This window comes from Phodopus roborovskii, unplaced genomic scaffold (assembly GCF_943737965.1).
Source record: "Phodopus roborovskii unplaced genomic scaffold, PHOROB, whole genome shotgun sequence".
NCBI lineage: Eukaryota > Metazoa > Chordata > Mammalia > Rodentia > Cricetidae > Phodopus > Phodopus roborovskii.
In genome coordinates, this window is record NW_026126689.1 from 5747870 (window position 1) to 5774035 (window position 26166).

At 39.6% G+C, this 26166-nt stretch overlaps 1 protein-coding gene across 1 annotated transcript in view; it reads left to right on the forward strand.

Moving 5' to 3' along the window:
• Window positions 1-26166, forward strand: part of Braf (B-Raf proto-oncogene, serine/threonine kinase) — a 97632-nt gene that overhangs the window by 33621 nt on the left and 37845 nt on the right. Inside the window, exons 5-9 of the mRNA XM_051174632.1 lie at window positions 10430-10533; window positions 12058-12160; window positions 15111-15259; window positions 16202-16318; window positions 22208-22367. Of these exons, the coding sequence (XP_051030589.1) occupies window positions 10430-10533; window positions 12058-12160; window positions 15111-15259; window positions 16202-16318; window positions 22208-22367 (633 nt within the window). The remainder of the gene's footprint in view (window positions 1-10429; window positions 10534-12057; window positions 12161-15110; window positions 15260-16201; window positions 16319-22207; window positions 22368-26166) is intronic.

Here is a 26166-nt window from a genome sequence, read left to right on the forward strand (position 1 = left end):
TCTGCATAGCTGGCCTCCAACTAACCCATCTGCCTGCCTCTGCCTCTCAAGTGCTGGAATTAAAGGTTTGTGCCACCACACCTGGCCATCCATCAAACTTCAATGGCACTTAAATGTAAGTACCAGTTAGGAGTCTATTAGGAGGCTGGAGCAATGGCTCAGTAGTTAAGCGCACTGCCTGCTCCTTCAGAGGGCCTGAGTTTTAGTTCCCTGCATGTATGTGTTGAACCACACCATCTGTATTGTAATTCCATTGGGGGGGGGTTAATGCCCTCTTTTGGCCTCCAAGAATGCCAGACCTGCATATGGTGCCTTTTCAAACTGGCAGGCAAAACACTCAAAAGCTTTTATTTTTTTTTTTTTTAAGAGGTGATCAGAATTTCTTGATTTAAGCTTTTATCAGGTAAGATTCTTTCATCTGAGTAATCTCTGTTCTAAGTTCTCAGAAGTTAACTTTCAGTGCACTTACTATTTCTCTTGTTTGTACAACTTTGTAAAAATTGTTGTTACTAGTATTGCACCAGTGGTGGTGCACGCCTTTAATCCCAGCACTGAGAGGCAGAGGCAGGTGGCTCTCTGAGTTCAAGGCCAGCCTGGTCTACAGAGTGAGTTCCAGGATGGCGGCCAGGGCTACACAGAGAAACCCTGTCTCCGTCTGGGGAGGGGGAGGAACCCACAAAACCAAGTATCATCAGATAACTTGTAAGAAACATTTAAAGCTGTGAGATCTGCTGAGTTATTATAGATGATCTGAAGTCTTCAAGTAGAGCAAATGTCAGCCTTAGTAAATAACATTTCTATAACTCAGCCCAGTAAGTTCTTAATGTATATGTAGGTTTTCAAATAAAATGTACATTGTTATTTTTTATGCCTCTGTGTGTGTATGTCTGTGTGGGTATGTGCACTTGAATGTGGGTGTCCACAGAGTGCCAAGAAGGCCTTAGGCCCCTAGGGACTGAAGTTACAGGCAGTTTAGTTGTGAGTCATGTGGTATGGGAGCTGAACTCTGACTTCTAGAAGAGCAGCCAGTGAGGCGTTTCTCCAGCTTTATATGGTTGATTTTAATACAAAGTTAACAAAAAGTTCCAAGTCAGCTGAAATCAAAGAAACATTGCTTTGTTTTCCCTGTGAAACAACAGAAATTCAAGGTACAATTGGTATTTTTCAGTATTCCACAATATCTTTTGATTTTTAAAAATGTTACTATAAAGAGATTAAATGCTACTATACAGAATTTCTGTGTTAATGATCAGATTGAGAGCTAGCAGAATTGCCCGCTTCCTGCATTTGGAGAGATTTTGATCTTCCTTAGAGAATTGTTTCAGTTCTCTAACCCTTCTTCCTTTTTGACATATATAGATTAATTAAAATTGCTCTTCCCATTCTTCCTGAGTAATATCTTTGTGTTGATGCCTCCCTAAAAGGGGAAACATGGTATAAAATTATTTGTAAATAGAAATTCTACCTCTGAAACATCCCGTGTTACAAAAAGTTTATGGACAGCCATCTTGTCCCCATCTGCCTTCTTAGAAAGTGGAAAGCATTAGGGCTGGAGAGATGCTCCATAGTTACAAACTGACTGCTCTTGCAGAGGACCCTGGCTCTAATCCCAGCCCCCGTGTGGCAGCCACAGCCATCTGTAACCAGTTCCCAGGTACCCAGTGCTTTCTTCTGGCTTCTGTAAGCACTGTGCGTGTGATACACAGACTTACATGGAGGCAAAACATCCATAGACACGAGAGTTAAAAATAGATGTCTGAAAAACAGTATGAAAAGGGTTTAGGGTATTGGTTGCACAATGGCATGAATTTTAACCTCACTGAGAAGTTAACATTTAAAAATAATTAAGATAGACTTTGTTCTGTGTATACTTCAGTGCATTTAAAAAGGAATAGTTTGGTAATTATATGCATGACCCAACCAGTTTACTCTGGTGTGTTTATCCAAGCATGAAAATTAAGAATTTATAAGTAAATGTTGCTTTGATGTTCTGTTTCTCATAACTCCAAATTCCAAATGTCCATCAACAGATAAACTGTTAAACTGGTCCTTGGGGAATATACCTGTAATCCCAGCTCTGGGGATGAAAACCCAGGTAGTATAACTTCAAGGCTAGCTAGAGCTACAGAATGAGATCCTGTCTCAAAAGTAAATTTTAAAAAGCTAAAAAAAAAAAAAAAAAAAAAACCAGGGATTTTAAAAGAAATTGTGGTATATCTGTACAAAGAACATTATTTTAATAGAAGAGAAACTACCGATATGTCCAGCATTCACCATAGAAGAATCTCAAGAAGTGTGCTGTAGAAAAGAAAGCAGACAAAGTGGAATATACTTTGTAATTCCATTTATGTAAACTTTTGAAATGTACTCTTGGTCATATGTAGTAGTGACACATATAATCCCAGCACAAAATAGTTAGAATATTAAGTACTGTATTTAAACATAGTTGTTAGGCGTTTGTTTGTTTGTTTGTTTGTTTTTTAACATGGGGTCTCAAAATGCTTTTCCTTCATTTCCTATGCTGATCTTGAACTTGAGCTCTTTCTACCTCTGCTCCCCTCGGGTACTGTGATTACAAGGGTACCCAGCATGTCCAGCTAGTGTCATTCTTTTTTGCTTGCTTGCTTGCTTGCTTGTTTATTTGTTTGAGACAGGATTTCCCTCTAACCACCTTGGCTGCTCTGGAACTCATTTGCTGTGAATTCACAGAGAGATCTGCCTGACTGCCTCCTGAGTGCTACGATTAAAGGCATGAGCCACCACACCCAGCCTGAATGTCATTCTTAATATCATATACGGGTAGGCCATGAGCATAACAATTAAAGAATATATACTTTTTTCAGGATACCTAGAGATAGGATCTCTCGTTGGTCTGGAACTTACCATAGATAGTAATCTAGATGGCCAGCAAGACCTAAAGATCTACTGTTCCTTGCCTTCTCAGAGCTGGGATTACACGCACATGCCACCACATCCAGTTTATTTACGACAGGGCAGTTTTACGACAGCACCTGTGAGTGTATGAACAAGAAATGAGCCTTGTGACACCACCCAGAAGCCCTAGCGAAAGCAGACTTCCTGGGCTAAGCGCGGGCTTGGATAGTTCAAATTAATTTCATTGGTCCACATTGGATGCTATAAGATTGCTTTGTTGTAACCCTATAAAAGCTGTCTGAACCCTGTACCCAGGGTTCCCAGTCCCCTACTTCCATGTTGAATGTGGCTGTGGAACCCAGAGCACTGGAATATAAAATGCCTCATGCTTTTGCATCAAGACCGCTTCTCTTGAGTGATTTATGGGGGGCGCCTTTCCTGAGTTGGGGCATGAGGGACCACGCCCTCCGCGGATCTTACACTAGCACTCAGCATCCTGAGTGCTGGGGTTAAAGGCGTGCCGCCATTCCTGGGTCACATCTAGCCTTTTTACTGAGCTCTCAAAGTTCAGGTCGTCATGCCTGTGTGGTAAACACTTTACTGAGCTCTCTCCCCAGCCCTTTGGGTGTTTTTGAAACAGAATCTCATCTTTAATTCAGGCTAATCCTGCTGCCTCAACCTCCTGAATGTTAATTGCATTCTAGATGTGAGCCAGGAGGTGGTGACACACGCCTTTAATCCCAGCACACTGGGAAGCAGAGTCAGGCAGACAATCTCTGCGTTTGAGGCCAGCCTGGTCTACAGAGCGAGTTCTAGGACAGCCTCCATAGGTGTTCGGTACCATGCCTGGCAGAGGAAAGGGTTTGTTGGCTCACACTTCCCGGCCACGGTTGAAGGAACTGGGACAGGGATGGAAGCCGAGGCCATGGAGAAGCCCTGTTTGCTACCATGCTCCCATTGCCTCTCAGCCTGCTTTCCCATCCCATGCAGACCGCCGCCCAGTGTGGCACCCTCACACTCACAGCAAGCATTAGTCAAGAGAATGCCTTCAGCTTCCCAATTAAAATCTACAAATCTCCGTTCTACAGGCAAATCCTACAAAACGTTTATAGAATTGTAGAATGCCAGTCATAAACTTTATATCCTCAACCACATGAGAGTCTCTCTCAACAAAAGAAAAACAATAGGTTGTTTGTGGGTTTTCTATTTTTAGATATTTGGAAAGTTGTAAATATTGAGGAAAATATTAAGAACAATATATTAAATAGCTCCTAGTGAGCTACAACAAATAAATTATTAATATTTGTTTTATATTCTCCATACCCAAAATACATTTTCTTGTCAATCACATTCTCCTGTTGAACATCTTGCTCCCTACTAAAAATAACCCTTTTGATAAATGTTGTGTACATTTAGTCACATTTGTTTTTTTAAATGATAAAGTAGGATAGTACCATACGTATGAAATGTCCAGGATTTTATTCAAAATTTGGACTTCAAGCTGTGCATTTATATTTGTTAATTAAAAACAAATTTTAATGAGTTCGAGGCCAGCCTGGTCTGCAGAGTGAGTTCCAGGACAGGCTTCAAAACTACAGAGAAACCCTGTGGGGGGGCGGGAGAGGGGGAACGACTGTATTCATTGCATTGAATTGTTATCAGCTATTCTATTTTTTCTTATCCTTCCTCTGGTAGATATCTGGTATTGTTGTTATTATTATTATTATTATTATTGCAAACAGTGTTAAAATAGAAGTACCTTTATATAGGACTAAGAACAATTCCTGGAGACAGGGAATGCACATGTAATGCAAAGGTTCCTTTAAATACTATTTTTATTAATTTGTATATGTGAGCCTGCAAGAGTTCATTGCACCATGTGTATGCAAGAGGCCAAGGTGGAGAGAAGGTGTTTGTTCTAATGAAACTGCAGACACAGGTTGTAGTGGGTCACTGTAAAAATTCTGGGAACAGAACCCAGGTCCCATGGAAGAGCGACAGGTCCCCTTAACTGCTGAGCCATCTCTCTAGTTCCTGAAATTACTAAATTAATTTTAGTAACACAACTTACCTTTTTTTTAAAATTTACTTAATGAGTAGAGTACCGTCTAATTCTTAGTATATGTTCTACACTTGCTTTCTAAAAAAGCAAATCTTTGGATTTACCACACCTTGAGATTAAGGACCACAAATGCCTATGTAGTTGGTATTAATCCCAGCTGTATCTAACATAAATGAATGACAAAATAAAGAATAAGTCAAGATTGAATGCTTTGAAATCATTTCCTGGGCTGGTGAGATGGCTCTGTGGGTAAAGCCGCTTGCTACAAGTCTGGTGAACTGAGTTTAATTTTTGTATTCTCTTGATGAAAGGAAAGAAGCAACTCCCTAAAGTATTCCTCTGAATTGCACATGCGCAAGAACACACACGCTCACACTCACACACGCTCACACACACACTCATACGCTCACTCACACACTCACACACACTCATACACACACACGCTCACACTCACACACGCTCACACACACTCATACGCTCACTCACACACTCACACACACTCATACACACACATGCTCACACACACACACACACCATGCAAAAATAAAAAAGCATAAATAAGTAAGTGTAATTTTAAAATAAAACCATGTCTTAGTGTATGTGTTTAGTAAGAATGTTTGTGGAATAGAGGAAGATAAGGCAAAGTTGTTCTGATTTTAGCCATTTGCATGGCAGGAAAATAATAGTAAAAACTTAAATTCTTACTGGTATAAATAAGTAGACTTAAAGAAGTGTTGAGAATGAAAGGATATTATTTGGTAGAATAAATGGTACAGCCCTAGGAAATATCCTCCCTCTAAATTTTTGATCACAGTGAAACAAAACCTTAAGGTGTACCTTTTTTGTAAGCAGAAAGAATAATATTGGTTTCTCAAAAATTCTAAGCCTTCCTAACAGTGAAAGGGTTTCTTTTGTCCTTAGGTAAGTTTTTTTTAGCTGATTGACCAGTTTTGATTTGATTAGGACCACAATATAGTAGTAAAAGATCCCAGCTTTGTAAATCCATTCTGTTGGCTCTGGGTCTTTGCAAGTTAAATTCAGTTTGCCCAGGAAACTCTTTAATTCTAACATTGTCTTGACTCTGTGAAGTGTTTGGAGTATAGAGAGAGAGGTTCTCTTCTTAATTTAATAAGACCATATTGTAAGTGTAGTATATATTCCACAGTCTTACTTAAAAACAATACGATTGGTCAAACAAAGCTGAAAAAGATTCAAATCAAGAAGAATTGTCATAAAATCAAAAGCCCTGTCTTAGTTAGGGTTACTATTGCTATGATGAAACACTATGACCAAAAGCAACTTAGAGAGGAGAGAGTTATTTGACTTTGATTTCCACATCACTATTCATTATTGAAGGAAGTCAGGACAGGAACTCAAGCAGGGCAGGAACCTGGAGGCCATGGACGGTGCTGCTTACTGGCTTGTTCCTCGGCTTAGTCAGCTTTTTACAGAACCCAAGACCACCAGCCCAGGGATGGCCCCATGGATGGCGCCTCCCCCATTAATCTCTAATTCATAAAATGCTCTGCAGGCTTGCCTGCAGAGCAGTGTGTGTGTCATTTCTACATATCACACATGTATACATTTTGTTTTACTTTAAGTGGATGAATATTCTGCTTTGCATGTATGTCTGTTCATCATGTGTGTGCCTGGTCCTGTTGAGGTCAGAAGAGAGTATTAGATCCCCTAGAACAAGATTAACAAGCAGCTGTTAGCCATTGTGTAAGTGCTGAGAACTGAACCTGGGACCTCTGCAAGAGCAGCCAGTGCCCTTAACCTCTGAGCCTTCTACAGTTTATTTACAGTCTTATAGAAGCTTTTTTTTTTTTTTTTTTTTTGGTTCCCTTTTGTCAGGTGATTATAGCTTGTGTTAGTTTGGCATAAAACTAGCCATCATAAACTATATATTTAAAGTTGTGTACAAATCTACATATTGGTTTGCATATGTATTCTATGCTAGTTTATTTAAGGGCTCTCTGTATTGTGTTTCTATAAACCACAAGCTTGCCTTTGCCCTACCAAGCCCATGATGTCAGTGACATCTGTAAGTTGAAATGTTGGGAAACCGGAGGACTGGAATGCAGGCTCATTCTTGGTACATAATGAGTTTGAGGCCAGCTGGACTACATGAAACCCTATCTTGAAAAGAGAAAAGGGGAAAAAAATGAGTTACACTATCAAATAAATCAGTGCAAAACATTTTTGATGTCCAACCAAATTTTAAAGTGACTCTTTGAAGTTTTGAAAATAACTTTGCTCTATGGAAGAGTTTAAATGTGTAAAAAGTAATGAACTCTCACAGATCCTTAGTCAATGATTATTTCAGTTTTTTATGACAAAGTTTAAACCTAACTATTTTGGTTAGGTGTGAATATTCCTATGGCAAGCAAAAATTCAGATGTTGTTACTGGCTCACTAACACAAACTCAGGGCTGAACATCCCTATGGCTGAGGCCTAAAGTAAGTTTCCCCAACACAGACATGTAAGGAGTCTTTCTGTCCCACCAGCCAGCTCCCAAAAAATTACATGGAGACTTCTTATCAATTATGAAAGCTTGGCCTATAGCTTAGGCTTGCCCCAACTAGCTTTTATAACTTAAACTACCCCATTTATATTAATCTACGTCCCATCACTTGCCTTTACCTCTTTCCCATAAGCACCTCCTGTTTCCTCCCCATGCCTCCTGGGCACCGAGATTCTCCTCCTCACACACTCACACACACACACACACTCACACACTATACAAGTATCTCACACACACACACACTATACAAGTATCTCTCACATACACTCACACACTATACAAGTATCTCTCACATACACTCACACACTATACAAGTATCTCACACACACACTATACAAGTATCTCACACACACACTCACACACTATACAAGTATCTCACACACACACTCACACACTATACAAGTATCTCACACACACTCACACACACACACCCCTTCCCTGACAGACACTATACAGCCTTCACTGGGTTTAGGCTCTAAACAGCACTTCAGTATTACACTCAGAAACCATCTGAAACGAAAAACACCAAAGTTTAGAAAACGTAGCAGTAAATAGACTGAATAGCACACAGATTTATGTTTTGAAAATAGAAAGGTGCAGGAAAACTGTCGCTTCCTTCAGCCTTAGCTAGGTACATGACCTGGGTGACAGGATTTTCAGTGATCTTCATGTATCCATAAAGGCAATAAAGGGTTTACAATTTCTAGTGGGTAGACAAATGCACACACACATCCTCCACAAATAATGAGGATTGCCCATGTAAGTCTAATTACTTCCTGAATACTTACAATGATGAGGGCCCATGCCCTCACGACAAACTTGAAATAGGGCCTCACTCTGTTACCCTGGCTGGGCTGGAACTTCCAGAGAGAGACCATGCTGTTTCTACCTCCCAGGTGCTGTGTTAAAGGTGTGCACTACCATACTTGGCCATAGTTTTGATGATCACATTTAACTATGCTTACATAGATCCTACCTAGTTTAGCTTTCTAGATTGTTCCCCTTCAGAATTTAAATTCAGCTGCTTAACGTTCAGTTTGATTAAACTCTCAACCCTAACCCCAAACATACAAGTTGTAAAATGTTCAGAAACTTTCAGAGTTGGGAAGTAAGTTGAAGAGATTGAAGACACTGCAGTAGTTGATCTTAGACTACCTGAGACACCCTTCCCTCTCACTTTCCTGACTTTTCCTAGTAAGAACTACTAAGCCCTGTCTCCCACTGCCTTCCTTTAGTCTCTCAGATTTGTCTGGGTAGATGAGGCATGGGATGGGTTAAGCAATAGCATTAACTACTGCCGTGTGCTCTGCTCCCAATGTTACCTGTGTCTCTGCCTATTATTTGCTTTATATATCAGTATATATTTTCTCGGGGTTCTAGGAAATATGCATTCAGTTGGCCCACCCTTTGGTTTGTTTGAGACTGGCTTTCTCAGGGTAACAGTCCTGGCTGTCCTGGGACTCACTCTGTAGACCACTGGCCTCAAACTCACAGAGATCCGCTTGCCCCTGCCTCCTGAGTGCTGGGACTAAAGGTGTGTGCCACCAATTGCCCGGCAGCACACACACTTAACTACAGTAAAAACAAGAACATCTATCAACCAAAGTCCAATCTCAGTTTAAAGAGCTCAAGTACTGTTTAGGAGATCATGTATTTAGTCCTTGACCATTAATTCCATGAGAGACTAGCTGCTGACTAACACATGTACATCATCTATTGCCAGGAAAGGTTATTGAGATTAGAGAAGAGCACGTGCCCAGACAGATACACTAGAGAACTAAACATCAAATATCAGATCAAGGCGTGTGTGTGCGTGCGTGTGCGCGTGTGCGTGGGTGCGTGCGTGTGTATGTGTTGTGTGTGTGTGCACGTGCGCGCGCGCCTCCTCTCTCCCTCACACCCCTTGTGTGTCTCTGGGTGGGTGGGTGGGTGGTAGGTGACAGTATTATATATATATGAATGTGTGTATGTCCACAAGTGCATGAGCTTGTAGAGACCAGAGATGAATGGGAGGTGTCTTTATCACTGTTCATCTTGTTTTTCCAGACAGGGTCTCTCTGTGACCTAGAACATACTCTTTCTGCTAGATCGGATGGCCAGTGATACCCCTTTCCCCAGGGTCTACACAGGAGTTAAAGGTGTACACTGCCATCCATACTCAGCTTTTTAGTCGGCACTGAGGACCCACACTCAGACCCTCATGCTTGAGCAGCAAAAGCACTGCCCAGTGAGGGACCTCTCCAGCCCCCACCCCATACACCCTAAAACATTTTCTTTTGTTTAGAGTAACGAGGCGTCTCTTAATGGTCATTAATATAACTGAAGACTTACACAGTTCTCACATTTGGTCTAAACTGATTTTACAGCTAGACATGGTAGCATGCACTGTGCTTACAGCAGTTGGAGGCGGACTTAGGAAGATCTGGAGCTCCAGACTACCCTGGGCTATAACAGTCACTGTCTCAAAAACAACAGAAATTTTTATTTTACTTTGAGCGATGACCTCTAAGTGTTGTATATAGTGTAGAAAATACTATTGCATTTTCTGTTTTTATATATATATTGTATATAATTTATAAAATACTTACCAGTCCCCCCCCCACCCACCTTTTTTTTTTTTTTTCTTCTTCTTTTCTTTTTTTTTTTTTTTTTTTTTTTTTTTTTTTTTTTTTTTGAGGCAGGCTTTGACTGCCCTGGAACTCACTGTGTAGACCAGCAGGCTGTTCTGGAACTCAAAGGAATCCTGCTGTGTCTGGGATTAAAGTCATTTTTCTTTAAATTGGTAAAATAAGTTGCTTGATAAAATTTTCTTACACTAATAAGTAAATTATAGACATGATACTATATCTGACTCAGGGAATCCATGTGATATTTTAAATATGTTACAAGACGAATGACTGAGTTGTGAGGAAATTATTGCAAAGAAAACCTCCTTCCCTTTTACCTTGTATGCACATTTATGTCGTAGGTACCGGCAAGATGTGGAGTTACAGTCCGAGACAGCCTAAAGAAAGCGCTGATGATGAGAGGTCTTATCCCAGAGTGCTGCGCTGTTTACAGAATTCAAGATGGGTATGCTCTGTATGTGCTGTGTGTGTGTGTGTGTGTGTGTGTGTGTGTGTGTGTGTGTGTGTGTGTGTGTGTGTAACAGAAATAAGACATAAAGTTTGAGTTTCTTTTGTAGTCTTTATCCAAATCTAGGGCTGGCTCAGTGAGAGCACTGGCCGCTCTTCCAGAGGACCTGGGTTCAACTCCCAGCACCCACGGGGCAGCTCACAGCCGTCTGCTTCCAAGGGTTCTGAACCCTCTTGTGGTCTCCTCGGGCATGTGTAAGGTGCACAGACTTACATGCAGGCAAAACAGCTACATTCATTAGGAAAGAAGAAAGGAAATATTTTTACTAAAAGAGTTTGAACATCATCTTTAAAAATTGTGCTAATACTACTCAAAGAAATCTTGAATTGGTAATTGATGTGGTCATACTATTTCTTCCTGTGGCAAATGCCTTCATTAGATTTTGTAATTTGTGAACCATTAGATAGAACAGTGGTTCTCAACCTGTGGGTCACAACCCCTTTAGAGGGTTGAATTGGCCTTTCACAGGACTTACCTAAAACCAGAAAACGGGGATGTTTACATTATGATTCAGAACAGTGGCAACACTAACTTTGTGGTTGGAACTGTGTTAAATTGTAGCAGCGTTAGGGAGGCTGACAACCACTACTTTAGAATGTGATTAGTTTAGATGATGTGCTTTTATACAGTCTTCCTCTCTAAATACAAGCTCATAGTTCCACAAAAAGTCTACCAAAATTAACATTTTATATTGAAGCATTTTTCATAAAGTAATTTTGTTCCAAGATGTTTATGCTTTGAATCTACATTTTTGAGGCATATTGTTCCTTGAATGCTCTTTCTCTGAATTAGTTAGTAGCTAAGACAACACCTGTGTATTTTGGGCAGCTTTTTTATTTGTTTGGTTGATTATTTTGGTTTTGGTTTTTCGAAACTATCTCTGTGTAGCCTTAGCTATTCTTGGCCCTGCTGGCCACAAACTCAAAGAGATCCACCTGTCTCTGACTCCTGATTGCTGGGATTAAAGGCTCGTGTCACAATCACCTGACTTTGTGATTGATTGGTTGGTTGGTTGGTTGGTTGGTTGATTGATTGATTAATTGATTGATTGATTTTTAAGCCCCAGGAACAAACAATCTGGTTTTGGTTATTGTAGGTTTTTCTAGAACTTACTTAAAAGAGTGAATGAATCTATTTACACTGTACCAAAGAGCCAAACCTCCTTAATATTACCTCCTCTGTAACCATGTTCATATCTTCAGCGTAATGTTTATAACTATTTTGGGGTACAGTAATCAAGAAAGAGCTGGAGAGATGGCTCAGAGGTTAAGAACACTGTGCTCTTCCAGAGTCCCTGAGTTCTATTCCCAGCAAACACCTGGGACTCACAACCATTTATAGTGGGATCTGATGCCCTCCTCTGACATATAGTTGTACATGTAGATAGAGCACTCAAACATAAAATAAATAAATCTTAAAAAAATTAAAAAGTCAAGACAGGTTTGCCTACATGTTTTTCAGAGAGAAGAAGCCCATTGGCTGGGACACCGATATTTCCTGGCTTACGGGAGAAGAGCTCCATGTGGAAGTTCTGGAGAACGTCCCACTCACAACACACAACTTTGTAGGTGCCTTTTCATTCCAGACTCTCAGAGATGGCCAGTTTCTTTTGTATGATTTTTAATTTGGGGAATACGAAATAGAGATAAATAATTTTGTGATTGATAATTTATCTAAGTTCTGTTCTTTAAAATCATGTGTTTAAAGAGTTCTATTTTAAGTTTATTCTTTGTAACTTAATAAATATGTAATAAGTCTCTTAAAAGAAGAAAAATTAAAGGCTGGGGAGATGGATTTGTAGTTAGGAGCACTGGCTGCTCTTTCAGGGGACCCAGGTTCAACTCCCAGCACCCACACAGCAGCTCACACCTGTCTATTCTTCCAGTTCCAGGGGATCTGACAGACACAGATAATCACACAGGCAAAACCCTAATACACATAAAATTAAAAAAAGAACAAAAATTGTATAATGTAAAAGTCTATGTAGTAAAGTGAAATTTTCTTAGAAGTCAGCGTGTGTATAGGTGGGTAGGTCTTTGTATGGTTTCCGTATACACAAGTGCATGGTGGCAATCCCAGGCTTACTTGTTTTTCTCTTCATTACTGCCCGTTCTCTTTCTTGAGGGAAAACTGGGCTCATGCTATATGGTAGTGCTCATTTTTAATTTTCTCATCAGTAGGACTTGTGAGTGTTAATCTGTTTTAGTACTAGCATTATTCTTGTAATGATTGTCTAGTGGCCTATAAAAATGGAAATCTGGTACCTTTCCTCTATTAATGCAAATACAGAGTTTTATATTTACAAAATACTATGTGCCAAGTTAGACTGCCAAATTTTGGCACACACATGTCTGAAGAATCAGGTAATGACGGTAGAGTAGAATAGTTGGGTACTGAACTGTAATGAGACTGGCGGCTGGAGGAAAAACCATATTCCTTACACTGAACTCTCTTAGTGTGTTTTGCATTTGGTAAAACCAAGCTTAAGCTTGTTACCAGCATAGAACAGACTCCTAATCACCACCCTTACAGTACATCTTCAGATATGCTTAGATCCTACACTGAGCAAGAGCAATAGCCCAGAAGACATAATAGATCTTTTTAGGTCCACCTTTGTTCACAAACGTCTTTACAGACATGGTCTGCTTAAAATTCACACTCAGATGCATACCCGCTTTCTATTAATCCTTTGGAAGTTCTGCTGTCTTCCCTGCACACATGCATATTTGTATGTATGTGTATATAAAACCAACCAGATAGCCATAGAGGATATGTGTAAATAGCAGGAAGAAAACACTATGTAGGCAAATGAAGGGTATTCAGGAACTCATGACAGAACAAACTGTCAATGAGTAAGGGTTTGAGTGGTTGGCTAAAAGTTCAGGGTTTTGTATATTTGTATGTGTGTTTTCTTTTCTGAAATAATGGTAGCAGTACTAAACATGCTTAGTTTGGCAGTTATTTGATATGTAAATAAATAGCAAAGGAGGTATTGTCACGTCTGTACAGTAACAAGCAAGTGGAAAGGAGGAAAGCTATAAACAAACTTCTGGTGTTTTTCCACATGCTTTCTCAGGTGATGGGAAACCAGAGAAAACAGACCTTGCTGTATAAAGGCTCTTGAAAGGCCAGAGTGGATTGTGTGCCAGTGCATAGTTTTGAGTAATTGTTCATTAAATAAATATTTTTTGAAAATGGAGTTTTGACCTGGGCATGGTGGCATACACCTTTGGTCCTAGCACTGGGAGGCAGAGACAGCAGATTACTGGGAATTCGGGGGCAGCCTGGTCTACATAAGTATGGCCCTGTCTCAAAAAAAAGAAATAGTTTCAGAACAGGTGTGGTTTTCCATAATTGGAATCCGGGTACTTAGGAGGCAGAAGCAAGAGGCTGGTTGAAAGTCCAAGATCTGCTTCTGTCACAAAAACCATTTAAACATAAAGAGAAAAGTAATTTGGTGTGAAGATCAAATGTATCATGAAATGTATTGTTTCTATGTAGTAACGTATGTAAGATTCTAAGTTATGTTTGAGGTTATAGATTCATGTATACACAGGATCATGATATAAAATATATTTATTACTTATTGGTTGTGTTTTTAAAAACTGTAAACTGAGATGATTGAAAATACACAACAAAGAATGACATCATCCTTGCTGTCAACACTCTGAAATAAGCAATGTTCAGAGATTTTCTGTTACATATTTTTCTGCCTGTTACTGTACCACATACACATTTTATACAATTCCTCCCTTTGGAAAGAGTCCCCTTACGATAGTGCTGTTTCTTTGATCCATGTGGTACATTAAAAGTCATTGATAGTTCTTTCAAGAGTTTTGAACATTAGTTTATTTTTTTATATGAAGAAGTTATCTGAAAGCATAAACTAAAAATAAGTTCATGTCAGACATTCTTCCAGAGGTATCATAAGACTGTGGGATAAGTTTGAGGGGGAAAGTTTCCTTTCCAGTTACTGAAATTTCAGAGCTAAACTTTAAAGGTTCAGTTCATAATTATTGATCTCAGTTCTTGGGAGGCAGAGGCAGGCGGATCTCTGTGAGTTCCAGGCCAGCCTGGTCTACAGCGTGAGTTCCAGGACAGGCTCCAAAGCCACAGAGAACTCAGTCTTGGTTTTTCTTCCTCTTCTTTTTCTTTTTGATGTTTCCAGCTTGAACTCAGTTATCTTTTTAATTCAGTTTTTTAGATTTTGTTGAGAATTTCATGCCTGAGCCCCTTTAAATGTTGCTTGTTCTCACCTATTGGGATTGGATAACACATCAGGGTACTCAGTTCCTTTATTTGTTGTATCACCTTGATTTCTGAGTTTTTAAATTGGATATTAGGATGAAATAGTGTTTCAGATCCCCTGGCTTTTAATAATATATTTTGGTATGTGACTTTTATGATTGAAGTCTATTTTTGAAAGTGTTGTTTTAAGTTAAGAGAGTGGCTGTGTTGGTTTATAAGTGGCTTCTTGCAATATTTGAAACCCTTTATGGTTTTTCACTTTGCAGGTCCGGAAAACTTTTTTCACCTTAGCATTTTGTGACTTTTGTCGAAAGCTGCTTTTCCAGGGGTTCCGCTGTCAGACGTGTGGTTATAAGTTTCACCAGCGCTGTAGTACAGAGGTTCCACTGATGTGTGTTAATTATGACCAGCTTGAGTAAGTAATCCACAGAGAACCTCTTTGCTGCTACTTACAGTTAACTTCATACTGTGAAGCTAGTGTACCTAGTAGCCAGGGAGGCATGTTCTGCCTAATGCAGTTGTTGCAGAAAGTTTAGAGTCTGACAGAAAGTGACACAGGGTGCAGGCACTCCTGTCTCAGATGAAGCAGCATTGGGTCTGCTGCACATGAAGTTTGCGTTTCTTGCTCTCTTAGTAGCAAGCACTGGTCCTTAGAAACCACCTTTGGATAGTCTGGGCGGGATGGGATGAGAGAGTGCTTCAGTCGAGTCTGACTCTGTCATCCATTTTACCAGTTAAGCTGACATTCTTCCCTCACTCCAGCTCACCTGTCCTGTCTGTCTGCTTCACCTTTACCCTTTCCCCCTTGTTTAAAAGAGCAATTATATACCCTTTATTTCTTTCTAAAATTGTGTTTTTCTTTATTCTACAGTACGTCTAATATGTGTAGTCTATTGTAATCTCTTTCTGTAACTCTTTTTTTTTGCTGCTGAGATGGAATTGGACTTTTAAGTAAATAATAACACATCCAACTTAGCAGCACTCTGGAGACAGAGGCAGGCAGATCTCTCTGAGTTCAAGGCCAGCCTGGCCTACACAGTGAGTTCCAGGGAAACACAGTGAATCCGTCTCAGTAAAACAAAAAGAGTAATCTAACTTAAACCTCAGAGCATGATTTCCCCCCTGTAATATATAGAAATTGACTGAAAAGAACAATTAGTTTTAGATCTGAGCTTGCCCTTGAAAGTACAATGTAATATTTTAGACAAAAGATATACTTAGTTGAATTTTAACAGGTGTTTGCAAACATAAAGCTTGATCTCATGTTTTCCCATTACCTCTGTGTTTTTGTTTATTAAAGCTTCTGGGTTTTGCACAAGTTAGGTTTGTTTTGTTTTGTTTTGTTTTTACCTCACAGTTTGCTGTTTGTCTCCAAGTTCTTTGAGCATCACCCAGTAACACAGGAGGAGGCTTCCTTAGCAGAGACTACCCTTACATCTGGATCTCCTTCTGCACCCCCCTCAGACTCTATTGGGTATGATTTGATTCCTGCTGTTTAATGACGTGCTATTTGAACTGCCTTCCTTTGGATCTTTTGGGTAATTGTAAACCTTTCCAACACTACAACGGTTAAATTATGGATATTTTCTTTTCCCCCAGTAATATGTTTTATGCATTCAAGCATTTACATGCATTTGGTACAGAATGGGATGAAAAGCCAGGTATGGTGGTTACACCTTTACTCTCAACACTCATGAGGCAAAAGCAGGCAGATCTCTCTGAGTTGGAGGCTGACCTGACCTGGTCTGCACAGTAAATTATCTCGAAAAACTGAAAACAGACAAAAACAATCTGTCAGTCAATCAATGGTTTTAAAGCTGGTATAGACTATATTTTTAAGATCAGTTGTGAAAAAAATCAACATAAAATTTTTACACTCTGTCTTTTATTTACCATTTTATCAGGTAATGTTATGACTTCTGCTTTAAACAAAATTAATAAACAAGCTGATGATATTTTTTAAGAGTATAAATAATAACAAAGTATATTAAACTTTGATAAAACATTTAATATTTATAGAATGCAAGAAAATACTATATACTCAAGAATGCTTAATGGAGATGAGTTTTAAACTGATCTTTAAAACATTGCTAGAAGCTAAATGAACATAGGGTATCAAAGCCATTATTAGGGTCCAGAGAAGAAAGCAGATTTCAGAGTTAGTCAAAAAGCTTATCTAAATTTAGAAGTAGCTTATGTGAGCTTGCTGTGGTACATGCTTCTAGAATCCCTTAGTAGTACTTAGTAGGCTAAAGCAGAAATTTGGTGAGTTTGAACCTAACCTTTGCTACATAGTGAGACCATAATTTTAAATAACAAAAAAAAAAAAAAAAAAAAACTGGAAGAGAAAAATGGCATTTGTGTGACCAGGTAATACAGAATCTTGACATTTATGCTAGTATTTACTTGAGATATGATGACATAAGAGAATAAAGGTTTTTCAAACAAGTTACCAATGTGATAAAAATTATTTTAAAAGAAAAATTCACTTAGCAGTGAAGTACAGATAGACAGGGGAAGAAAGGATGAAGACCAGAACTTCAGGGGAGGCAATATGCAGAAAGGAAGGACATTAATAAGGGGCGAAAGCAGAGCAGGGTTAGTGCTGTCAGTTTAGGAGGAAAGCAAGGGCTTACTTTAAAAATACCTTCAAGGCACTGCATTCATAGTAGGAAATAGATGGTTATTTAAGTTGGCTCTTGAATACTTTTTGCATAGCCTGTTAATCTTTTCCCATTGTATTTAAGGCAAGATTATTTATTATGTGCCTGAAAGTCTGTAAGTTTTAAAAAGGATATGGCAGGTAACATTCTGACCTGGAGTGTTTCAGAAGTGTTTAGTTATACGTGCCTGTTTTAGTTTTCCCCCTGTTTGTATACTTGTTTGTTGTGAGGGTGGTGATGTGTGGGTGTTTGTGCAAGTGTGATATGCCATGGTGCATGTGTAGACATCGGGGACAACTTTCTGGAGTTAGTTCTCTCCTTCCACTGTGGAACCAGGGGTCAAACGGAGGATTTTAGGCTTTCAAGACAATCACTCACACAGCCATCTGGCTGACCTATATTTCTCTAGATTATACCTTAAGGAATGATAACAATAAGTTGGCACTTTTAATAGGCCTGCAATTTTTATGAAGCTAACCTTCCTAAGGTCTCACAGGTTAAAAAATTACCAAATTCATTTATATTTCCAGGAGTAGTGGCTCATTTCTATAATCTCAGTACTTGGGAGGCTGAGGCAGGAAGATTAATTTGAGGTCAGCCTACACTAGAACAAGGTCTAGTCTTAAAAATAAATTGGAGGATAGGTATATAGCTCAGTCAGTATAGTGCTTGCCAAGCACAGAGAAAGCCTTGAATTTTATTCTCAGCACCACGGACGCTGGGCATGCTGGTTGTATAACCCTGGCACTTGGGACAGCTAGAGGAAGAGAATGAGAAGTTCAAGTTCAGGACCGTCCTGAGCAAGGGTTAGACAGCTGTCTCACAAAGGAGGTAGAGAGGCTAGGGATTGACTCGGCAGTTAAGCTGCACGAGAATGAAGACCAGAGCTCAGATCCTAGCACCCTAACAGCCCAGGCATGGTTACACACACACACACACACACACACACACACACACTCACACTCACTCCTGTAATGCCAGCAAAAGGGGCTGAGACTTGCTGGCTTGCAATCTAAGTTGAAAGAGTTTGAGTTCCAGATCAAGGAGAGACCATTCTGCAAATAAGGCAGGAAGTAATAGACAGGGCCACCGGATGCCCTGCTTTGAGTTTGTTCTGGCGTGCATACATCTCCCCACCCCCATACGGAATTGGGGATGTGTGTGAGATGAGATGGCTCTTCAGTAGATAAGCATGACTGTGTAAATTTGACAGAGGCTGAGTGTGGTGGAAATCCCAGCACTCTACAGTCTCAGCAGAGGTCAGCACAGCGCAGCAGTAACAGAGACTCTGCTCCACGTGCACACCTGCACGCACACGCGTGTATTAGGTTTTTATATCACTAGGAAACGCAACCACCTGTAGTTTTGTCAGATTTTAACAGCTCTCTCTGTTGGCTCTATTTGTATGTTTTTGTAGGCAATTGAATCAAAATGTTGTTTGGCTGTGGCAATTTCACCCGACAGCATCTATAGACCTGTGATGCTTTTCTAGTGGCAGGTCCCAGTTCTGTGAACAGAATTGTAGAACATAATGAAATTAGCTTGGCCTCTCTGAAGGGTCTGAAGGGTAAAGATACCCTTCCAGTAAAGGAATGCTGTTTTAAAATTAAGAAAAAAGAGAAAAAAGAAAAGAAAAAGAAACAAAGAGAAAAACTTATCTACAAGTTAATTTCCTAATGCTTTTATATCAGCATGTAAAATTATCTTTGTAAAGATAGAAGTCAGTTGTATTAATTAGGGTTCTCTAGGGGAACAGAGCTTATAAAATGAACTCTGTGTGTGTGTGTCTGTCTGTCTAGATATATGTATGTTCATAGATTTTATGCATATATTATATATTGATTTGTTAGAATGGCTTATAGGCTATGGTCCAGCTTAGTTCATCAGTGACTGTCTCCTAATGGAAGGTGCAGCCATCAGGAGGTGTTGAGTCTGGATGGCTCTGCTGTCTTCAGTATGTCCCAGAATCCTGGAGAAGTAGGCTCCAGTGCTGGTGATGGACTGGCCTTGCTAGTGAGAGTGAGGGCAGGCAGAGAGCCTGCCAGCAGATGCCGTGGCCCGGACTGAAGGTGGATCTTCCCACTTCAAGTGATTTAATTAAGAAAACGATCTCACACAGGTGTGCTCAGATGCTTGGGTTCTAGTTAATTCCAGACATAGTCAAATTAATAATCAAGAATAGCCGTCATGTCATTTACGTTCAGTATCACAATATTGTGTTTATTAGTAGTCCTGAAACAAGTATGAATATAACAAGAAATTTTGAAAAATTAACACATTGCCCAGTTTAAAATACAGAGTAAGAGATAATTACTTCCTTTTTGTATATCATTGAATAGAAAGTCACTTTGCTTCAAAAACATTTAGTCCAGCCTAAAACTGAAATCTAAACTATTAGTAATTTTCTAAAGAGTGTTAGAATTAAAATTCTGTTACTTTTAACTTTAAAAAGGTTTGTGACAGGGTCAGTAAAAAGCTATGTCACTGGGAGAAAGTCAACTAGTGGTTAGCCAAGGTCCTTTATAGGTGGTTATAAATTAACCCTGCTCCAAAGAAAGATTGCACAGTATACAAATGCAGTTTTAGCAATTTTCCAAAAATTGCTGGTTGGAAATGTACTGGTTTAAAGTAAACAAAATCAATGAGAATAAATGAGAATATACCTGTTACCCAAACCAGACTTGTGCTGGATGGGCCTGCAGTCTTCATTGGGAAGATATTAATGAGAAGCCAAATTATTATTAGATTTTTTTGTTAAGCATTGAATTAAGACTTTGTATGGATATTTGAATACATTGGCGTATGATAATGAAGTATTTTTCATAATTATCCTGTACTTGCCTTCAAGGTTAGACAAGTTAACTTTGAACCAAGGCACACCTTCACCCTGCAGATGGTGTCACTTTCTCACATTGATTTTATGTAGCACACTTCCTTTTACCAGATTAAATGCAGGGTTTTGTTTCTCATTGTTTCTGGATCACTGTCTTTTGTATGCAGAGTTCTAGCTTGTTATCCAGTATCTATTTCTGTCATAGGCTTAACTCAGTACATTTCCGGAAGTATTTATTGCCTGTCTATGCTAAGTCACCTGTTATATTAATCAAACTATTCTATACAGTACTGGTTAATTCAGGCTGTCTCAGTTTTTAGTCCTGAGTTTCTGCCTGTATGTTTGCCTCCATGCCAGAAGAGGGCACCAGATCTCATTGCAGATGGTTGTGATCCGCTGAGTGGTTGCTGGGAATTGAACTGAGGACCTTTGGAAGATCAGCCAGTGTGCTCTTAACCTCTGAGCCATCTTTCCAGCCTACCTTTACTTTAAAATTTTTATTATATTTAATATGTGTGGGTGTTGATGTTTACACCAAGGCAGGCACGTGTATAGAAGTCAGAAGACAGCTTTGGGAAGTCAGGGCCCCTTCCCAAGGACCAACCCCACTTTCCATTTTATCCACTCTCTGAGCTCACTGGCCTCTCCTTTTATATCTTCTTTACCATTCTTTTCTAATTCCCCTTTCTGACTGTCATTTTGTTATCTCCACATTGTCTTTCTAATCTAGTAGTGATTAAATAGAGCTGGTGAGTTTTTACAAATGTGGCAAAATGGTGATCAGTGAGAAGAGCTGGTCCATGTCGGAGCATCCATGGTCCAGATGAAGTTTAGTCAGAGCTTCCTTGTATCCCCTGCAAGTGGTAATCACTTCTCTACTCCTGAGAATTTTTTCCTGAGGGGTCTGGTGGCTTTATAAGTGCTTATACTCTAGTTTCAGATTCTCAGTGTGCCTCATCCCAGGCTCTTTTAGGCCAGCCTAGATTCTATTATCTGCCTCTCCCCCCCCCCCCCCATGTCACTCTGTAACCCATTAGGATATTTTAATCAAAAGTAATTTTAGGGCTGGGAAGATGGCTCAGTAGCTAACGAGCTTTCCATTCCATGCAAGCTTGAGGACATGAGTTTGGATACCCAGAGCCCGTTTAGAAAGCTGGGCTGTGGCTCTTTGAACCTGCGACCCCAGTGCTGGAAGACAGAGACAAGAAGATTTTTGGAGTTTGCTGGCCAGCCAGTCTAACCAATTGTAAATTCTGAGTTCAGTGAAAAGACCCTGTCTCAAAGGCAGATACGTAACGCCAGCCTCTGGCTTCCGTGTGCACCTCCAAACCACACGGCCCATATTTGCTTCAGGGTTTCATACTGTATGATATTTTCATCTCTGGTGTTAACAATTAGACATGGAGAAAAAAAACTCTTTGATATGAAAGATAATTGGCACTATATTACCTTCCAAAGTTTTGAAAGTTATTTTTAGATATTGTAGGAATTTTGTTCAGCTCTGGCATTAAGCAGCAGCTATATCTTTGGGGTCCTGAAATATACAGGTATATTCTCAAAACTACCTGTAACTTCCCAAGTTCTTCCTTAAATTTCTCAGATTATGAGAAAGAGTATTTAAGAAACAGCATGGTTTATTCAGCTAGTCTCTGCCTGGAGCATTTTATTTCTGTATATAACTTAAAGGATAAGGACTGCTTCTACTGATTAACCACAGGTGATTTCTAGCCGTTTATAGATTCCTCTGGAATTTTGATTTTTTCAAAGACTATCATATTAAATACAAAAATCTTATAACTTTCATTTTAAGTATTATTATCTATACAATTGCTCCAAATCTTATTTTCCAATGACTTGATTTTTCCAGGCCCCAAATCCTCACCACTCCATCTCCTTCAAAATCCATTCCAATCCCACAGCCCTTCCGACCAGCAGACGAGGATCATCGAAATCAGTTTGGTCAGAGAGACCGGTCCTCCTCAGCTCCCAATGTCCATATAAACACAATTGAACCTGTCAATATTGATGTAAGTATTAGCATTGCTAGAACTCCTAACAATTCAAGTGTGCTTCTTTGTTTTTGTGTTATATTTTTAATACAGATTGGAAGTAAATGCCATCTTTCATTTATAATGTAAGTGCTAGCTAGGTTCATATGAATTATAGATCCAGAAACCCTATCTTATTTTATGACAATATTAAGTACTTTACTATTGCCAAGTTACAGTAATTCTCATTTTTTGTCTGACGTTATCTCTGAAAAAGTTTTAAATTAAAATGATTTAAATATAGAATTAATAGAAGCCCTCCAGTGAATTTATGAAGTCCTCCCTAAGATTTTTGTGCAATTATTATTGTTATAAAAATGACATTCAGAATTTATATTTGTTCTGTCATGAGTTTGGCATTATAACCAACAAGCAATTCGATGTTCATGTTACCAATCATGTAGTTGGAACTGTAATTTAAATTTTATTTTATTATAAATTTTAATTTAATTACCAAGATAAATCATGAGTAAATGGTTCTAAAGTCAGACTTTCTTCCTACTTTGTATTATGTTTCTCCCCCTACATTTTGGAGAGTAAGTTCAATTAAGTGGCTTTTTCCTGGTGCCAGCTTAAACTAAGGCCGCCCTGACTCTGTGTAGACCTCAGTACACAGGGAGTGGGAAGAGAGGGGAGAAAGGGGATAAGGAGCTTGGGAAGCCAGGAGTCCACGTGTATTTGAAGGCTAGGAGTGGCCCTGGTGTGTTCAAGGTTGTAATCTGCATGTGTAATTGAAAAAAGCATCTTTTTAACAACTTCCCTTTTGTTTTTTCTTGTGTGGTTGTCCTGGTATCTTGGACTTAGCTATTTGAAGAATAGCTTTGTCTTCCTGTTTTGTCCTTTTCATAACGTAACAGCCATAACCCATTTTCCTCTTTGTGTGTGTCTCCGGCTGTTGTGACTTAGTGATGTCCCCATTTGATTCCATATCCTTCGTCTGAACAGTGTACTGCTTTTATTCCTACCATTACCTTTTCTGCACCCATCTCCATCCTGGAGCTCTCACCAGGGCGGAGTTTGGTTTTGTGACACTTTTATCTCGTGTTCCCTTGTTTGAAAGCTTTTAGTAGCGTAAAATTTTTACTCATGGTCAGTCACTTTTTATCTGAGGAAAGAGACTTCTCTTTGCCCCTGGGCTCAGCAATTGGGGATTTAGGATGAATTGACATACCATCTTTGTCCTCTGTGATACCACAGTTTAGTGCATGAATCAGGCATGCAAATAATCACAGAAAAATGTGTGATTCTAGTTCACAGAAGGGATGTGATGAACTCTGCCTGGTTGGATGTAGGAATATTTAGCGGTGAAGGGTTAGCTTTGAAGTTACACTGTAGAAGGTAAATGACTAGGGATATATTAAGTACACTGTAGGGGGATGATTTTTTTTTAAAGAAGGTAATTGTTAAGGAAATAGTATATGCAAGGTTGTAGAGTTGCCTTTACATGGGAGGACTTCAGAGTTGAGGACAGGGCTGACAGATGGTGGAAAGTGAAAGCAGGAAATGTCAGTACTGGCTGATTTCATGTATCACTCTAAAGTAGTGATAGGAACTCTGAAACACATTGGGAGGGGGACTACAGCTCACTGAGTAGCTCAGAGTGGCCTTGAACTTATTTCCTGTCCCATCGTCTTAAGTACTAGGTTTGTCAGGATGGTGGTGCACAACATCTGACACCAAAACCACACGTTGAGTGTGAGAAACCCTCTCCATATTTCAGAAGCATCTTTAGTTCTAACCCATGTAAGGGCAGAGCTGCAGACAGTGTGGCGTTTGCTGTTTTAGGCAAGAGACGATAAAGGGTTGCCGTCAAGTCGTAGCGGTGGCGGCAGGACGGAGAGCAAATGAGCTGAGGGCTGAGGGAGTGGAGACTGTGGCGGGTTTTTAGAAGTCGTGGAAATGGCTGAGTACTTCCTGTGCCTCAGGCACTATGCTAAGTGCTTTAAATCCTCGTGAGAAACAGATTGTCATATTCTGAAGGGTACTCAGTTTACAGGAGTTTAAGAAGCCAACCCATGATCACATGACTAATATATGACTGAAATGGGCTGAAGTCATTTAAACCTGGCTCTATTTTCTTGTACGTATCTACTATATATCAGTAGAAAAGAAAGGTTAAAGAGAAGTAAGAGATAACAGTTGACTCTCTGGCATATGGACACGGCTAGAAACCAGGGCAGGGTTTATAGAAACCTATTTTTTAAAAAATTACTTTTGTATTTTATCCAGAGAGACTTTAGGATAACTGTGGGAATATTATGACCTCAAATGGAGATAAAACTTAAAGAAAATCAGTGTGTGTGTTTCAGTCAGAGCCATAAATATAAATTATTTTACTCAAAAAGTAAATTAAATTGGAAAGAGTTAAAAACACCCTGAAGTTAAAAAAAGAAAACATAACCTGGTGAATCTTAGCATTGTAGCAGAGACCATTTCTCCATTCCTTTGTGAGCTCTTTGCAAGTGTACTGCAGAGACCAAGCAATTGGGCTTCCAAAATCCTGATTGGAAGCAGTTAAGAACACTGGCTGCTCTTCCAGAGGTCCTGAGTTCAAGTCCCAGCAACCACACGGTGTCTCACAACCATTTCTAGTGAGATCTGATAACCTCTTATGGCATAAAAGTATACACTCACACATAAAATAAATAATAACTCTTTATAAGAAAATGCTGATGGAAAGGATGCCACTTACCATGAAGATTCAAATGAGATAAGGGCTAAAATGAGCATTGTTTTTGACAACTAAATACCATAGGGATATGGGACTGGCAAGTTTCAGCTGATAAAAGTACCTGGTACATACTGAGTGGTAATGGTACACACCTTTAATTATATGGATCTCTGTGAGGTAGAGCCCAGCCTGGCCTACAGAGCTTGTTCCAGGACAGCAAAGGCTACATAAAGAAATCCTGTCTTTGGGGGGGGGGGGGGCTGTACTTTTTATAAAAGCTTGACAACTGATGCCCAGAACCCATGGTAGAGGGTATTCCTTAGGCTCAATCACCCAGCACCATTCATTTTTAGGTCTTTGCAGCTAGGCATGGTGGTGCTCACCTTAATCCCAGTACTAGGGAGGCAGAAGCAGGCAGAATTTGTGAGTTCATAGCCAGCCTGGTCTACCCAGCAGTTCTAGGCCAATGAGAGATCATATCTCAAACAAATCAGCAAGTAAATAGAAATTGTAAAGTTGTTTTGCTTTCAGAGGCAAACAGAAGAAGCCCGAGAGGAAATGGAGTGTCAGTTTTGAGAAACTTGGCTACATAGGAATGGCAAGAGGACTGAAGCTTGACACAAACTTGAGTGATAGTTGCTTCTAAACTGCGATCTCAGCAGTTTTATAACTGGAGAGAGAGAAGCTAATGAGAAGCGGTTGAGGTAGTAAGGAGAGGATATTTGATAAAATTTCTTGGACGTAAAAATGATGTCTTGCAGGGGCTGTGATAAATTAAAAGTAGATATATCTCTTTACACACTGCATGAAATAGAACAAATTTCTTAACCCTAGGGCTAGTATTAATTTGATTTTTTTTTTTTTTCCCCTTGTTTTGCTTCATTTTGTTTGAGATGTATCCCTGGCTGGCCTGGAACTTCTGTGTAAATCATTTTGTTCTCAAACTCAAGTTCAGCCTGCCTCTGCCTCTGCCTCCTGAGTGCCAGGGTTAAAAGCATGCACCCCATGTTCAGATGTGGTTGGAGTGGGGGTGTGTATGATCCATGGCTTAGTCAGAGAGCCATGACCAAAGCAACGCTTACAAAAGAAAGCATTTTATTAGGGGCT